Source organism: Hordeum vulgare, chromosome 3H (genome assembly GCF_904849725.1).
Source record: "Hordeum vulgare subsp. vulgare chromosome 3H, MorexV3_pseudomolecules_assembly, whole genome shotgun sequence".
In the NCBI taxonomy this organism is placed as follows: Eukaryota; Viridiplantae; Streptophyta; class Magnoliopsida; order Poales; family Poaceae; genus Hordeum; species Hordeum vulgare.
In genome coordinates, this window is record NC_058520.1 from 487604724 (window position 1) to 487623251 (window position 18528).

The following is an 18528-nucleotide window of genomic DNA, read 5'->3' on the forward strand; positions in this document are numbered from 1 at the left end:
AGTTTGGGTCTAGTCCATCACATGATTCTCCTAATGATGTGATCCCGTTATCAAGTGACAACACTTGCCTATGGTCAGGAAACCTTGACCATCTTTGATCAACGAGCTAGTCAACTAGAGGCTTACTAGGGACAGTGTTTTGTCTATGTATCCACACATGCACTGTGTTTCCAATCAATACAATTATAGCATGGATAATAAACGATTATCATGAACAAAGAAATATAATAATAACTAATTTATTATTGCCTCTAGGGCATATTTCCAACACTACTCACACATCCAGGAGCAAGAGAATTGAACAAGGCTTTAGCATCATCCTTTAGAGAGAAAGGAAACAACTTAAGGATATAGTAGTAGCGGATCTTCTCCTCACTAGCGAAAAGGGTGGCTATATCGTGTAGTTTGGTAAGATGGGCTACGAACGTCTCACACTCATAACCGTGGAAAGGATTAGATTCGACTAGAGAGATTATCTCAGGGTCGACAGAGAATTCATAATCCTCATCGGTGATAAAGATAGGTGAAGTGGCAAACTTCGGGTCGTATTTCATCCTAGCTTTTAGAGATTTTTCCTTCCACTTGAGAAGTAATTTATCAGCGTCATAGGCATCCTTACATGCAAGAAAATCCTCAGCTATCTCTCCCTCCATAACGTAACCCTCAGGTATATCAGGCAATTCATATCTAGGAGAGCCAGATCTAGCAGGAGCAGAAGGAGGTTCTATCTCAATAGTATTGGCAGTTTCACAAGCATCACGAGCATTGGCAGTAACTCTAGCAATATGAGCATCAAGGAATACCCCTAGTGGCATATCAGGCAAAGTAGTATCTCTAGAAGTATCAAGCATAGCATCATCAGGCAAAGCAGTATCAAGCATAGCATCATCAGGCAAAATAGCATCTCTAGCATCATTAGGCAAAATAGCATCTCTAGTATCATCTGGCAAAGCAGTATTAGGCATAGCATCTCTAGCAGTATCAGGCATAGCATCTCTAGCAGTATCAGGCATATGTATCTCTAGCAGTATCAGGCATAGTAGCATCATAAGCATCATTTAGCACATGCGACATATCAAGATTTCTAGCAGGAGGTGGTGTCGCAAACTTACTCATAACTGAAGGTGAATCAAGTGCAGAGCTAGATGGCAGTTCCTTACCTCCCCTCGTAGTTGAGGGCAAGACTTTGGTTTTTGGATCCTTCAGATTCTTCATAGTGATCAGCAGATATAAATCCCAAGTGACTCAGAGAATATAGCAATCCCTTCCCCGGCAACGGCGCCAGAAAAATGTTGTTGACGTGCAACTATTCCTGACTTGATGCCTCCACGGCAACGGAGCCAGAAAAGAGCTGCTTCCAGTTGCTCAACAATTAGAAATTGTCTTGCAATAGCCCACCAGCGCGTGGGATCGCGACAGTTTTCGAGGGTAGAGTATTCAACCCAAATTTGTTGGTTCGCACGACGGGAAGTGAAAGAATATTCTCAAGTATCAGCAGCTGAATGCGTCAGATTCAACCATACCTGAAAGATTAGTGTATGCAAGCAAAGTAGTGTGATAGCAACGGTGCTAGAAACGACCAGTTGACGAGGCAGACTATTCCTAACGGTTGTATCAATGGTGCCAGAAAAGTATTGTAGCAGGTAGTAGCAGTGTAACGAGTAACAACAGTGGCAAGGAACAGCAGTAGTGACAACAGTAGCAAGTCACAACGGTAGCAGGTAACAGCAATAGCAATAGTAGTGGCAGCAGCAGGACAAAGCAAGTAACAGTAGCGGCAAGAGTAGTAACAGCAGCAGAGCAAAGCAAGTAACAGTAGCAGCAATAATAGTAACAGCATCAGAGCAAAGCAAGTAAAAGTAGCAGTGGGACAAACTCGTAGGCAATGGATCGGTGATTCGTCGGATGAGATTCATCATGCAACAGTTATAACACGAAGAGAGATATGGCTAGCTCCCGTTCGTCAATGTGATGTAGGCAGGCATTCCGTGTGTAGTCATACGTGCTTAGGGAAAAGAACTTGCATGACATCTATTGTACATCCTTCCCGTGGCAGCGGGGTCCAAATGGATACTACGGGATATTAAGGTTCTCCTTTTAATAAAGAACCGGACCAACGCATTAGCACTTGGTGAACACATGAACTCCTCAAACTATGGTCATCACCGGGAGTGGTTCCGGTTATTGTCACTCCGGGGTTGCCGGATCATAACACATAGTAGGTAACTACAATTTGCAAGATCGGATCTAAAACACACATATATTGGTGACAACATAATAATTTCAGATATGAAATCATGGCACTCGGGCCCTAGTTACAAGCATTAAGCATGGCAAAGTAGTAGCAACATCAATCTCTGAACATAGTGGATACTTGTCACGCCCAAGATGTGACCCTATCCTCAATTTGTCACGAATGCCTCGTCAGGGATAGAGGCGCATCTCATCGTGTCGCAAGAATGGATATCGTTACAAGTACATGTACTGAAAAGAAGAGATATATAATAGAATTGGCTTACACTCGCCACAAGCTACATCAGAGTCACATCAGTACATTACATAATCATCAAGAGTAAGAGCAGGGTCCGACTATGGACGAAAACAAACGAGAAAAGAAGAACGACGTCCATCCTTGCTATCCCAGGCTGCCGGCCTGGAACCCATCCTAGATTGATGATGAAGAAGAAGAAGCAACTCCAAATGAACAATCAACGCGCTCGCGTCAAGTAACCTTTACCTGTACCTGCAACTGGTGTTGTAGTAATCTGTGAGCCACAGGGGATTCAGCAATCTCATTTCCAAAGGTATCAAGACTAGCAAAGCTTAATGGGTGAGGTATGGTTAAGTGGCGAGATTGCAGCAGCGGCTAAGCATATGTATATGGTGGCTAACTTACGAGTACAAGAAATAAGAGGGGGAAGATCTACGCATAACGGACATGAACTACTGATGATCAAATGAATGATCCTGAACACCTACCTACGTCAGTCATAACCCCACCGTGTTCTCGATCGGAGAAGGAACTCATGAAAGAGACAGTCACGGTTACGCACACAGTTGGCATATTTTAGTTAAGTTAACTTCAAGTTATCTAGAACCAGTGTTAAACACAGTTTCCACGTTGCCACATAACCGCGGGCACGACTTTCCAAAAAGATTTAACCCTGCAGGGGTGCTCCAACTAGTCCATCACAAATTACCACAAGCCGCATAGAAATCCTCAATCACGAAGCTCGCGATCTCGTCGAATTCCCTAGTGGAAAACCTCAACTCTGAGATTACCCAAAGCATCACCGGAATCCCGATGCACAAGATATCTCGTCAAAGGTAAAACTAATCCAGCAAGGCCGCCCGACGTGTCGACAATCCCGATAGGAGTCGCGTACCTCATTCTCAGGACACGACGGATGAGCGATGGTTACCACGCCAAACGCCGAGTTGCCCCGGGTAGCGTTAATAAGCTGCTCTGTTTTGGACCAACACTCATGAGGAGCACTGCCCCGGGGGTTAATTGATTAAATTATCCTCAGGGTCCGGAAAGTCCCTATGCAATTTTATTAGGTGATTAGGCAAATGTAGTACCAATGTTGGGCCTTGCCAGACTAGCTTTAATCTAAAACGAATTATCAAGGGGGTCCCCATAACAACCCCGATCGTGTTAGGAGCGCTCATTTATGGAACATAACACCGGTAGCCGGAAACTAAGGGGCAAAGGTGGAACAAAACACCAGGCTAGAAAGGCCGAGCCTTCCACCTTTTACCAAGTATATAGGTGCATTAAATTAAATAGCATTTAACATGGTGATAAGACAAGGAACCCATGTTATCACATGGAAGCATCTGCACCTGCAACTAGCAACACTATCAACAGGGTTAAGCAAGCAGTAACATAGCCAATCAGTGGTTTGCTAGGTCGAACAGGTTGAAGGTAATCATGGCATTGTTGAGAGGCTGATATTTAACATGTGGTAGGCAACAAGACATAATCGGTAGAAATGGTAAACTAGCATGGCAATGATAGTAATGGTATCCGGGGAAATGGTCATCTTGCCTGAGATCCCACTTGGAAGAAGAATGCCTCCGTGAAGCAGACGAACCGACGTAGTCGAACATGTCCTCACAATCCGGCACGCTGCGGAACTCTAACGAGACGAAGCAAACCGGAAACACAAATCAACACACGGAATTCACCACACGATGCACAACACAAATGATGCATGAGCAGCTGAATACATGCAAGTCACAGCATGACAATTCACACAATCAAACACTACACGTTAAGTGAAGTTCAATATGCAACGAGCTGCATATTGACGAAACTCCACGTTTATTTATTTAGTTCTATCCCGAATAGGTACACGGCAATATTAAATGTGGTTAAACATGGCAAGAGGTGAAGCGCAATTGATCTACCTATCTAGGCATTTTAAATGAGGTCGGAAATGACATATAGCACCTCCGAGACGACCTCGCATGTAAATTTACAATTCTGTCCAGATCTGAACTAACGCATTTAATTGGTTGTTAAACAGAAAAACAAATAGGTTCACGTGATTCTACGCATCATGGCAAGCAATTTACACATAGAGATCATCTCCAACGGAGCTACGGATAAAAAGTTGCAAGCATCGCAAGATATGATGGCATGAATGCAATATGTGTGCAACGACGGTCACGAGCACTTCAAAACATACAACCAGCAGGATAAAATGAAACTACACGAGATTCTAAGCAACTTTCATGTAGGACACGATCAAATCGGAGCTACGGTTCAAAAACTACGAGCAAAACAAGATATCACTACAATCTGCCAAAATCAACCACATAGCATTTTCTACACCCCACAACCACGAGTTACTCAACTCTGATATAATCAACCAAGGCATGTCACGAAATAGGGCAATAAGCACTACCACAAACAACTAACAACAACTAGCATGGCATCATGGATCACTAGGGAAATAAGACACAAAATGGCATCTCACGCACTATTTCAGACTTAGTGAAAATTACAACCCATGAAAGTGCAGTTTTCGATCTGAAGCAATATTGACAGCAGAAAAACCATAAGCTACAGGACTCCAAATGGCATGAAAATTCACAGCATGCTATAGAAATACAAGGGCTACAACTAACTCCATTGGACCAACCTCAAAAGAGCTACAGATCACGAGATACAAGCAAGACAAGACAACAACAAAATATAACAGATTCCAGACTTAGAAATATTTCAGCACGTCCAAATCAGCACTATTTCTAGCAACTTGAGAGCAATCAAACCACACCTAAACATGCATTTCTATTGCAACCAAAAATACCAGGGGCTAGTCTAAACACCCAAGAACAACTCCCTAGTTGACAACTCCGTCAAACGAAGCACGAAATAAATCCTACGAAATAAACAAAAGGGCATCACGGCAAAATATCGTGCGAACTAACTTGCTCTAATGCTAAAACTAATTGCACAGAAAAATCCCATGGATTTTTCTACCCCGAAAACATATTAAATATGTGGGGTTGCAGAACAATATAATGCCACACGAAAATGCGAGAAAATAACCTATACACAGGAAAATAAACTACCGGCAATCCCTACACGCAAAAATATCAATGATCGCTCTAAAATACATGGAAAATAGGTTCCTAAAACATGGACATTTATTCTACGACATTCAGGCAAACCGGAGACCCGCGAAAAATAAACTACGGGCAAAACATATTAGGACAACACGTGTTTCTAGGCATACGGTGCGCTAATCGACGTCAAACAATTATGCATGTTTTAAATTCTATGCGCAAAACTACCACAAAACCATATATTACACGTCTCGATCCGACTAACGGAATAAAAGATACGATCGATCTAATATACGTATATTTTTCTAGAATTAATTATAATTCCGAAAAATCCCTATAAGAAAAATAACTATCGGGCCTAAACTATTTACTAATTGGCTACAGAGCATGGGCGTAACATAAAAAAAACACGCGGGCGAGGGATTGATCTCGGCTCACCATGGGCCTTGGCCCGACTCGTGGAGGAGGCCGTCAGCTGTGGGCGGCGAGGCAGGTCCTTGGCCGGCTCGGCTTGGGCCTCGGCTCAAGGGGCCCAGGGAGGATCCGCAGCAGGGCGCTCGTGCCCTCGTCCTCCCGACCAGGGGCGCTGGCGGTGGCAGGCAGGCAGAGCTTGGCGGCGGCGACTCCGGCCAGGGAGGCGAGCCGGCGGGGAACGGCGGATCCGCGTCGGGAATCTCCTGATCCCTCCATTCCCGCTAGCGGCCGGAGCACGAGGCGGCGCTGGGGTGAGCTAGCTCCGCGGCGGCCGGCGAACCTTGGCAGAGGACGGCGCGAGGCGCTGGGAGGCGGGGCCGGAGGCCCCCTGGGGCACCGAGGGTTGCGGCACGCTGGATCTGGGGCACGGGACGACGGGAACGCGGCTTGATCCGGTGACCAGGGCTCCGGCGAGATCCATCAGGAGGTCGGGAGACAGCAGGGCGACGCGGGGCCAGGGAGGCGCGGTCTCGCTCGGGCTGGCGACAGCTGCCTTCGGGCTTCACGGGCCCCGCGCGGGCCTGGGCGGGCCGCGACGGCTGAAGCAGGTTGGCTGGCCGTGGCTGGCACGCACAGAAAGCCAGGAGGGTGGGATCAGGGATGATCCCGAGGTAGGAGAGGCTAGCGGCGGCGGGTTGGGACAAGCCTCCTGTTTTTTAGGGTTAGGCTATATTTAGGTCTAGGTGGTCTATAAATAGGAAAAAAAGGGGATAGGTTCGGACCCTCCGATTAATACCGGACGGTCAAGAAAAAAAATGGTTAGGAGAGTCTATGGACAAACCGATGACGGTTTGGAGACTAGCGGGGTTGATCTGGACCCATCGGTCACAACAGCCGGGTTCGGATTCCGGGAGGTTTCGGACTGGGCTGCGCGTAGGGTCGATGCACTGTGCACAGGGGCTAGGCAGAGATGAGAGGGAAAACGGGCACCCGACAACATATTTTAAAAACACCGACAACCGTCCGACGGTAGACCGAATACGGTGTCGCTACGGTCGACCGTTCGGGTACGAGACGAACTCCGATCGCGACGAAATTCGAGAGACGGCCTAGCTATATCTAATTACGACCGCATGCCAAGTTTCACCTCAATCAGAGAAAGTTTTACGCACAATTTTTAAAACAGAGTTACGACGATGCCGCGGGCGCGTGCGAGTGCGGTCGGACTCGGAACGGACAACGACGAGAACCTGCAACTAACCACGGATGCAAGTTTGAAAACTGGCGGCAACGGAACACTGATGCAATGCAGATGATGAAAATGATGCGATGATGTTGCGACAAAATAAAACAGACACACGATGAAAACGGAAAGGAAAGGGAATCTTCTGGAACGTCGGCATCGGGCTGTCACAATACTAGGGACCAATCCCCGTCAAAACTAACTCGATTACATGATAGATCTCATCCTACTCATCACCGCCCAACGAGCCTACGAATAGATTACTCACGAACGATGAAGAGCTTTATGGAATTCGAGAGGGAAGAAGGTTGATGATGACGATGGCGACTATCTCCTTGATCCGGAGCCCAAAACGGACTCCAGATCTTCCCTCCAGATGAAGAACAGAATTTGGCGGCGCCTCCGTATCGCAAACGCGATGAAATCTTCTCTTTTGATTTTTTTCGGGACGAAAGAGAATAAATAGAGCTGAGTTTGGGGGCGGCAGAGCCACGTGGGCCCCACAAGCCCTAACGCCGCGGCCTGGGGGTGGTCGCGGCCACAAGGCTTGTGGCCCACTGGCTCACCCCCTCCGGTGGATCTTTGCGCAGGTATTTTTCATATTTTCCAGAAATATTCTCCGTAAATTTTCAGGATGTTCTAAGAACTTTCATTTCTGCACAAAAACAACACCATGGCAATTCTGCTGAAAACAGCGTCAGTCCGGGTTAGTTCCATTCAAATTATGCAAATTAGAGTCCAACACAAGGGCAAAAGAGTTTGGAAAAGTAGATACGATGGAGACGTATCAGTTATGTGTAGGCTTTGTGATGGGCATCACATGGAATTTTTCCTTAGTATTACCTTGACCCCCTTTAAGAGTACTATGATCCTATCAATTCAAAAAAAGAATTGAAACTATGAAAACAAAAGTCTTCATGCTTCATAGTCCTCGCATCAATATCTTCAAGGAGGCACCAATTTCCTCACTTTTAAAGTCTTCAAAATATCGAGGTCTTGAGTTGAAGACATTCATATTTAGGTGAAAGTGCGTTATATCGACTAAAGGAGGGGTGAATAGGCGAATTTTACAAATTCATCATTGCGGAAATTCCTAGTGAGGAAAGTCCTTAGTCATGAACTGGGTGCAGCGGAAATAGTACTAAGACAGTTGTGCAAAAGTGACTACAACAAAGTACTCAGAGTGAATGGATAGGTTCAGTTTGCATCGGTCACTTATACCGGATAAACATGTGATGAATAACTCAGGTGAAGAATTTGAGGTGAGGAATTAGGAGAAAGTCTTCAGTTAAATTCTTTAAATAGTACACATGAAAGTTTTCAACATGCAATTGAGGAAATGAAAAGAGTTGAAGAAATAGAACAAGTAGCTCAATGAAGAAAGTGGTTGATGACCGAGTTTCAACTGCTGTGACAATTGTACATCTGGTTTGCAGCGGCTTGGTATTGAAACCAAAGGACACACAGTCCCGGGACACACAATCCCTACCATATTCTCCTTGAGCTAAGGACACACAGTCCTCGTCCAACACTCGCGGTAAGTCTTTAGGGCAGACTTCCAAACCCTCACAAACTCGGTCACCCGACGACCCACAATTAAGTGCTGGATGCTCTAGACCATGACGCCTAACCGTCTGGAGGATGCATAGTCCTCAAAGGTAACAAGCGTCGGTTCCACACATGAACAATCTCTTCAGTGATGCTCAATCACTTTGGGTCTTGGGTTTTGGTTTGGGTGTTTGGGATTTTTTCTCACTTTATGATTTTCGCTCAAAGTCCTCGAGGGATTGGGTTGCTCTAAATGACACGTGTCAGATTCTCTCGGAGCAGCCAGCTGATATGTCTCCAACGTATCTATAATTTTTGATGGTTCCATGCTATTATCTTGTCAAACTTTGGATGTTTTGTATGTCTTTTATATCTTTTTTGGGACTAACTTATTAACTCAGTGCCAAGTGCCAGTTCCATCTTTTTTCGTGTTTTTGACCCTTTTCAGAGGAAAATATTAAACCGAGTCCAAACGGAATAAAACTTCCGAAAAGATTTTTTCCGGAACAGAAGATACGCACGGGACGTGAGAACCAAGGCACAGGCCACCAGGGGAGGCCACAAGCCCCCTAGGCGCGGCCAGGGGGCGCGCCTAGCAGGTTTGTGGCCCCCCTGTGGCTCGTCTGCCCTACCTCTTCCGCCTATAAATTCTCAAAAAAATCCAAAACTATGCGATTGATCCACGGAAATACTTTTCCGCCGCCGCAAGCTTCTGTCTTCGTAATATCCAATTTGGGGCACGTTATGGTGCCCTGCTGGAGGGGGGGGCTCGGATACGGAGGGCTTCTTCATCAACACCATTGCCTCTCCGATGATGCGCGAGTAGTTCACCATAGACCTTCGGGTCCATAGCTAGTAGCTAGATGGCTTCTTCTCTCTCTTGGATCATCAATACAAAGTTCTCCATGATCTTCATGGAGATCTATCCGATGTAATCTTCTTTGCGGTGTGTTTGTCGAGATCCAATGAATTGTGGATTTATGATCAGATTATCTATGAATCTTATTTGAGTTTCTTCTGATCTCTTATATGCATGATTTCATATCCTTGTAATTCTCTTCGAGTTGTGGGTTTTGTTTGGCCAACTTGATCTATGATTCTTGCAATGGGAGAAGTGCTTGGTTTTGGGTTCATACCGTGCAGTGACCTCACCCAATGACAGAAGGGGTAGCGAGGCACGCATCATGTTGTTGCCATCAAGGGTAAAAAGATGGGGTTTACATCATTTGTTTGAGTTTATCCCTCTACATCATGTCATCTTGCTTAAGGCGTTACTCTGTTCGTCATGAACTCAATACACTAGATGCATGCTGGATAGCGGTCGATGTGTGGAGTAATAGTAGTAGATGCAGAAAGTATTGGTCTACTTGTCTCGGACGTGATGCCTATATGTATGATCATTGCCTTAGATATCGTCATGACTTTGCGCGGTTCTATCAATTGCTCGACAGTAATTTGTTCATCCATCGTAGTATTTGCTATTTTGAGAGAAGCCTCTAGTGAACACTATGCCCCCCGGGTCTACTGCACATCATATTTTCAGCCTTACACTTTTACTTTGTTGCACTTTCCGCCTTCAGATCTCACTTTACAATCAATCTTGAAGGGATTGCCAACCCCTTTATAGCGTTGGGTGCAAACTCGTTTGTGTTTGCGCAGGTACTCTGGACACTTGACTTGATTCTCCTACTGGATTGATACCTTGGTTCTCAAAACTGAGGGAAAATACTTACTGCTACTGTGCTGCATCACCCTTTCCTCTTCAAGGGAAAAACCAACGCAAGCTCAAGAGGTAGCACCGACCAACTAGTGGTTGTGGGGGCGGCTATTTATAGCCGGTGAGCATCCCGACATGATATGACATTATTGCCCCCAATGATATGACATTGCGTGGATAAGATTGGGGACACGTGGCGCGCGGCGCGGCAACGGTCGGAAATTTCAACTGTGAAAGTCCTTATGTCTCTCATGTTCCTCACTTTGAGGATCTGGTAGGTGTAGGTTTGAGTTGAGCAACATGAGGAAATTCCTTCCTTAGTTTTACCTCGACCCCCTTTAACAGTACGGTGTTCCTATGACTTAAGAATGAAGAAAATGAAAGAGAAAGAGTAAATCTTCAAGCTTCAAAGTCTTCAGAGTATTTTCTTCGGGACACATTCCTCTTCTTCAATGTCTTCATGAGCAATATGAATTTCTTCGCGATCAAAGTCTTCAAGGAATGACCAAAGTCTTCACCCAAAGACATACATTTTTAGGGGTCGACATTCATCGAATAACTCAAACTCTTCAGCGACTTATAGAGCCTCTGTACACTCACAAACATATCAGTCTCTTAACGTATAAGTCTTCAATCCACCAAAATCACTATGGGGCACTAGATGCACTTACATTAGGTGTCGCCATTCTTCGGATATATCGAACTCCCTAACAACTTATAGAGCATGTGTACACTCACAAACATATTAGACCCTTAACTTATAAGTCTTCAATACACCAAAATCACGAAGGGGCACTAGATGCACTTACAAATAATCATGAGCCCATCCATTGCCCACCCGTGAAAGTATCCATGGGTCCTCCATGCCGATGCTCGTTGGATATCCTTCTATGTGTGGATATTCATATATCCATGTATATTAAGAAACAACCATAATAATATGTACATGTCAATATCAGAAAATACCGATAAAAGGTTGTGTAATACGATATAAAATGCAAATTAACAGTTTTGCATACATGAGAACTATAAATGACATATAATAGTATGTTCAATACTTAATAGTCAACGTGAAATGAGAACATTTTATATGATATTTGTCATAGGCCACACTCGTGATAGTGAAAACAAGAGAGAAAAGGAAGTTGCAATTGGAATTTAGTAGTGTGGCCAACGCAACCTTAGAATTAAATGCTCCTCTCGCTTTCCAATATCCAATACTTGGACATCCAAACAAGATATCTTTAATTCAGCTACAGTGAGTTTGTTGATCTGATACTGCAACCCAATTCATTTTCTTGAATGGAATACATATATCCAAACACAATTCAATGTTTGTCCGACTAAGAAAAGGAAAAGGTGATGACGGTAGGGCGCCTTCCGTTCGGTCCAGTGCTTACATATGTTGCTAGATGACCTATGAACCTAGTTGTAATTCTATTACTTCTACTAGAATCTTTGTGCATTTTTGCAGAAATGAAGATCTCTTAAAAATAAGGAATAAATAAAATAAATCTATACCTAATAATAAAGCGGCTATTGCTTTCGTCGTAAACCCACCGTGATATTTTTATAAAAAAAACCTGTAATTTTTGTTATCCAACCCGCGCTCCATCATTTATCTGCAACGCAAAAGGAAAAAAATGATTCGCTGCAAAAATTATACCTGTACGCATCGCCTCCTCCCGTCGATCCTGGGCCACCCTGGCCTATGCCCAGGCCGCCGCCACACCACTCGCCGCCGCGGTCGACCTCAACCGCCATCACTGCCGATCTCAACCCACCCGCCTCCGCGGCCGTACCTCTCCCCGCCCACTGCCCCCGTTGTGGCGTTCGAGCGCATCGCGTCGACCCTGGTCCACCCTGGCATGTGCCCAGGCCGCTGCCACACCACTTGCCGCCGCGGCTGACCTCAACCACCACTATTGTCGATCTCAACCCACCGGCCTCCGCGGTCGTACCTCTGCCCGCTTGCTGCCCCCGTTTCGGCGCTCGAGCACAGCTTCTGGATCAAATCAACGTGACAACTACAGTGACTGGGGATGATGCGTCTGCAAGATGCAGAAAAGCAGGCGGCGCGCGGATAAGGCGCGGCGGAGCGAAGTACTTGCAGGTTGAGGCAGGCCTCCATGGCTCACACGGGGAACTTCGAGTTTATGGCGCGGCAACGGCGACTCCTTATGGCCAGATAGAGGCGCCTAACCCTTGCTCCCCTCATCGTATCCCCTCCTCCGGCAGAAACTCATCATCTGGTGAGATCCCCTTTCCATGCTTCCAACCGTGTGCCAAGCACCGACAAGAAATTTTGTTTTGTGGGGATTTGTTTTCTGATGAATGAATGTATTGAATGTAAGATTGTATTGTTTGTAGAGACAGAGAATGGAACACCACCTTCAGTTTGTCATCTGATCCCACATTCTCTACCCCATAAGTGAAATAAGATAACAGTCCATTGATCAATTCACGTAACCTCTTTGTTTTGTTTTATTTGTCCCGCTCAATTTCTTATCACGATGGAATTAACAATGAATGATTTCTTAATAAAATAGGATAGGACTCACTACATTAGTTAGTTAGCTTATTATTTCAATAAATTAAAATGATTATAAAAAGATTAAAAGCGTGTGGTATTTTTTTCTCCCGTTACAACGCACGAGACCTTTTGCTAGTGCAACAACAAAACAAACAGGTGTACAGTAGAACGATAGCGCGATCTTTGTTTTGGGGAATCATCGACACACGACCCACGGATCTTTCTCGCTTCTTTGGAATACTTTGGTGCTAAGCACTAAGCTTATAGGGCCCCACGACAGATGCCGGCTGATCACTAACTTGACCGTGTTCAAATCGTGTTTAGCGAAAGCTGCCGCGGCTGTAGGAGAAACCCCAAAGCCATTAACCATGGAGAAACGTGTCCCTGGTCTGTCCGGCTGTATGCACACGGGGCGCGCGCTACCGCACTACGCAGACCGGCAGACCCCTCCTGTCCCCTCCACCTCTAGCCCCGCTGTCCCAAGATTTCAATTTCGAACTCGACAACCTCCACCCGGCGGCGACCAATTCGACGCATCCATCACTGCCCCCCGCATCAAATCGAGCCAGCCGCGCATCCGCCACCAGAAAGAGCCGAGCCATCCATCCGTCCGGGCCGGAGGTCGAAGAGCAGGAGGCCATGGCGCTCGGGTGGTTCAAGGTCGTGGAGGTGCAGGTGCAGAGCGCGCGGGCGTACCAGTGGAGGTGGGAGGAGAAGGCGGGCGTCGTGGTCTCCCTCCTCGACGACGCGCTCTTCCACGTCCTCTACGCCGCCGAGGCCGTCGTCCTCTCCGCCGCGCTCTGCGGCTTCTTCCTCTGCTGCGGCTGCAACATCTGATCTGCGTCTGACGGCCTCTGCGCCTCTGATGCCCTCCGTGGATGGATCCCGCCCTCTGCACCTCTGATGCCCTCCGTGGATGGATCCCAGTTTTGACATGCCGCGACTCGCCCTCGCGATGCTGTTCTGTTTTTACCGTTCCCCCTTCCATTTACCTTTCCCCTGGTTTCTGTTCATTGTTTTTTATATAGCTCGCCATTCATGTCGAATGATCCCCTAGTTTCTCTTCGACCGTGAGCACCTCATGTCTCAGGGTGCTCGTCGTCTGTGTACTACGCTCCCCTGGAGCAAAAGACTGTAGGGCGGTGTCCCGGTTCTTGAGGTTGATGCAGGAGCATCCAGGATCTTGTGTTTCTTGTTTAGTTGTTTATGCTTTGGTTTTGCCTGAACTGCGGGCAGGTGCTGCTCGGGTCTCTATTCAGAACGAGTGCTCCCTCGTGGCTCCAAATGGAAGCTCCTCGGGCTGCACTCCACGGAGAGAGTTACACGTTTCATCCGTGAGGTTTGTGCACTACATAAAATCATTTTAATACGGTACTTATACACAACAATACGTAAGAGCATATGCAGCCGCGCTCCCAACAGGCCCAAAGCCTTTTTTGTCGTCGACGTAAAAAAACGGCCCACTCATATCTTCAGTGGTTTTTCGCCCGTTAGATCGAGTGGTTTTTCGCCCGTTAGGATCGAATTTGGCCCGGCGTTCCAAGGGCTAAACCCGACAGGTAGAGACGTCGGAGGAAACAATTTTGGCGTGAAACACGTGTGGACCCGTCGAGTTAGCCACTACGTGTTCGTCGTCTTCATCGCCTCGTTTCCCGCGGGAATCAATGTGAAAACTGCGCCGTCGATCAACCTTTTATTGGTTCCTCAAGGACGGCGCAATTAAGGCATGACGACCGCACGTTGGAGGCCGTCCTCGAGCACATCGAGGACGGCAACTCACCTCGTTTCGAATACCCGGCGCCCCGCTCCTTCTCCCGTCGCTGCGACAGTTCTTGGATGTCGAGGCGCATGGAGACGACGTCCTCCTCGTGTGGCTCCCGCTCCTTCTGGTCGCTGACGCTCCTCCCCTTCAAGCCGAAGCCGCTCGAGACCCCGCTCGGGCGGCGCACGCGCAACAGTGACATCGTCATCAACGAGGGCGGCTCCTCCTCCTGCCTCGTCAAGCCGAAGACCGAGCCGGTGCTCCTCCCTGTCGAGCAGGAGCACCTAGACATGGCTGCCGTCGACGAGACCGCCCTCAAATGGGCGCGGGACGACTACGTCCGGTAGAAGATGGAGTGCCAGCGCCGCGCCCTTGAGGAGATCGTCGCTCGACGCCGCGACCGCGAGGAGGGCGGCGTCGTCATCCTCGACGACAACGACGAGGAGGCGCCCGGACCGTCCAACCACGTTCGCCAAGACGACCCAGGGTAGGTGTCGGATTTCGGGCTCCACAAAACCATAAAGATTCGAACTCAGGGGTGTGTACGAAGATCTCTCGTGGGCTCGCCTCACCTAGCTCGCTACTCGACGGGGATGGCGAAGAACTCACTCGATGGCGAGAAAGACACAGAACACGTCAGTTTTACCCAGGTTCGGGCCGCTGGGAAGCGTGATAGCCTACTCCTGCTTTGGTGAATTGCCTCTCGTGGAGGTTGGTGGATGAACTAGTACAATGTTCGGGAGCCTTCGAAGGCTGGTTCGGCCTTGTGTGATACCGGTGGGGGAATGAATGAATCGGGATCCCCCTACGAAGTAACCTATCCTCTATATATAGCGTCGGCCCCGGTCCTCTTCCCTTATCGTTTCGGCGGGAAGGGATCCCACAATGGCCAATTTCTAAGGGGAACAGGGGAACATGCTCTCCTGCCCAAAGGTGGTTTTTTCCTGCAAAGTGGCTATCAGCGCAGCAGGGTCGGGTCCAGGGATGACGTCCATCCTGCCAGCGGACGACGATGGTCTTGTTGCACCAGAATGGAAACCTTTAGAAGATGCATGGGACCCGCGTACATCCTTCCCGCCTTTGCATGAAAGGGGAAAGTGCACTGTCCTGTGCTACTTCTCAAACAACAACGCCCGAAATTGGCACGTTGATGGAGACTTGGCTTGCGTTGGTTTTTCCCTTGAAGAGGAAAGGGTGATGCAGCACAGGAGCAGTAAGTATTTCCCTCAGTTTGAGAACCAAGGTATCAATCCAGTAGGAGAATCTCGTCAAGTCAAGAGTACATGCGCAAACACAAAAGAGCTTGCACCCAACGCTATAAAGGGGTTGTCAATCCCTTCAAGATTGATTGCAAAGTGAGATCTAAAGGCGGAAAGTGCAACGAAGTAAAAGAGCAAGGCTGAAAATATGGTGTGAAGTAGACCCGGGGGCCATGTGTTCACTAGAGGCTTCTCTCAAAATAGCAAATATTACGATGAGTGAACAAATTACTGTCGAGCAATTGATAGAACCGCACAAAGTCATGACGATATCTAAGGCAATGATCATACACATAGGCATCACGTCCGAGACAAGTAGACTGATACTTTCTGCATCTACTACTATTACTCCACACGTCGACTACTATCCAGCATGCATCTAGTGTATTGAGTTCATGACGAACAGAGTAACGCCTTAAGCAAGATGACATGATGTAGAGGGATAAACTCAAATCAATGATGAAAACCCCATCTTTTTACCCTTGATGGCAACAACACGATGCGTGCCTCGCTACCCCTTCTGTCACTGGGTGAGGTCACCGCATGGTATGAACCCAAAACCAAGCAGTTCTCCCATTGCAAGAATCATAGATCAAGTTGGCCAAACAAAACCCACAACTCGAAGAGAATTACAAGGATATGAAATCATGCATAAGAGAGATCAGAAGAACTCAAATAAGATTCATAGATAATCTGGTCATAAATCCACAATTCATCGGATCTCGACAAACACACCGCAAAAGAAGATTACATCGGATAGATCACCATGAAGATCATGGAGAACTTTGTATTGAAGATCCAAGAGAGAGAAGAAGCCATCTAGCTACTAGCTATGGACCCGTAGGTCTATGATGAACTACTCATGCATCATCGGAGAGGTCATGGTGTTGATGAAGAAGCCCTCCGTATCCGAATCTCCCCTTCGGCAGGGCACCAGAACGTGCCCCAGATGGAACCTTGCGGAGACAGAAGCTTGCGGCGGCCGAAAACTATTTTAGTGGATCCCCCGATTTTTTAGGGATTTTAGGGAATTTATAGTTGAAGGAGCTAGGGCAGGGGAGGCCTAGGGAGCCCACAAGCCTGGGAGGCGCGCCCCCTGGCCGCGCCATGGGGGCTTGTGGCCTCCCCCGGGACTCCCTGCCTTGGTTCCCAAGCTTTCTGCGTATCTTCCGTTCCGGAAAAAAAATCTTTTTGGAAGTTTTATTCCGTTTGGACTCCGTTTAAAATCCTCCTCTGAAAAGGGTAAAAACATGGAAAAAACAGGAACTGGCACTTGGCACTGAGTTAATAAGTTAGTCCCAAAAAGATATAAAAGGCATACAAAACATCCAAAGTTTGACAAGATAATAGCATGAAACCATCACAAATTATAGATATGTTGGAGACGTATCAAGCATCCCCAAGCTTAACTCCTGCTCGTCCTCGAGTAGGGAAGTGATAAAGACTGAATTTTTGATGTGGAATGCTACCTAGCATAGTTGTCCTTTGTAACTTCTTTCATGTGACATGAATGTTCAGATCCGTAAGATTCAAAACAATAGTTTGCTATTGACATGAAAACAATAATACTTCAAGCAAACTAGCAAGGTAATCATGAACTTTTGAAATAACAAGGCCAAAGAAAGTTATCCCTACAAAACCATATAGTCTGGCTATGCTCCATCATCCCCACACAACTAATTTAAATCATGCACAACCCCGGTATTGGCCAAGTAATTGTTTTCGCACTCTTACTTTCTCAAACCTTTTTCAACTATCATGCAATACATGAGCATGAGCCATGGATATAGCACTATAGGTGGAATAGAGTGTGGTGGTGGTTGTGAGACAAAAAGGAGGATATGGTCACATTGACTCGGCGTATCAAAGGGTTATGGAGATGCCCATTAATAGATATCAATGTGAATGAGTAGGGATTGCCATACAAAGGATGCACGAGAGCTATAAGTAAGTGAAAGCTCATAAGGAGAACTAGTGGGTGTTCATCCAACTTGCTTGCTCATGAAGACCTAGGGCAATTTTGAGGAAGCCCATCATTGGAATATACAAGCCAAGTTATAAAACAAAGATTCCCACTAGTATATGGTGGTGACAAAACAAGAGGTTCTCAATCATGAAGAACATGGTGCTATTATGAAGCACAAGTGTGGAAAAAGATAATAGCATTGTCCCTTCTCTCTTTTTCTCTTTTTTTTATTTGGGCTCTTTGGCCTCTCTTTTTTATGTGGGCAACTTTGGCCTCTTTTTTTTTAATTTCCTCACATGGGACAATGCTCTAATAATGATGATCATCACACTTTTATTTACTCACAGCTCAAAGCTCAGAGCGATGATGACTCTATAGGAAATGCCTCCGGCAGTGTACCGGGATGTGCAATGATCTAGCTTTGCGTATGACGTTAAAACATCTCGCTAGCTATCTTACGATCATGCAATGGCAATATGAGAGTGACGACACAAGTCATGAGACGGAAC

General features: G+C 46.6%; 1 protein-coding gene across 1 annotated transcript; it reads left to right on the forward strand.

Moving 5' to 3' along the window:
• The first annotated feature begins 11362 nt into the window (after positions 1-11362).
• LOC123441906 lies at positions 11363-14231 on the forward strand. Its single transcript, XM_045118081.1, has 2 exons — positions 11363-11391; positions 13407-14231. Exons 1-2 carry the CDS (start codon positions 11363-11365, stop codon positions 13867-13869), a joined length of 492 nt encoding a protein of 163 aa, XP_044974016.1. The 3' UTR covers positions 13870-14231.
• The last annotated feature ends 4297 nt before the right edge of the window (positions 14232-18528 follow it).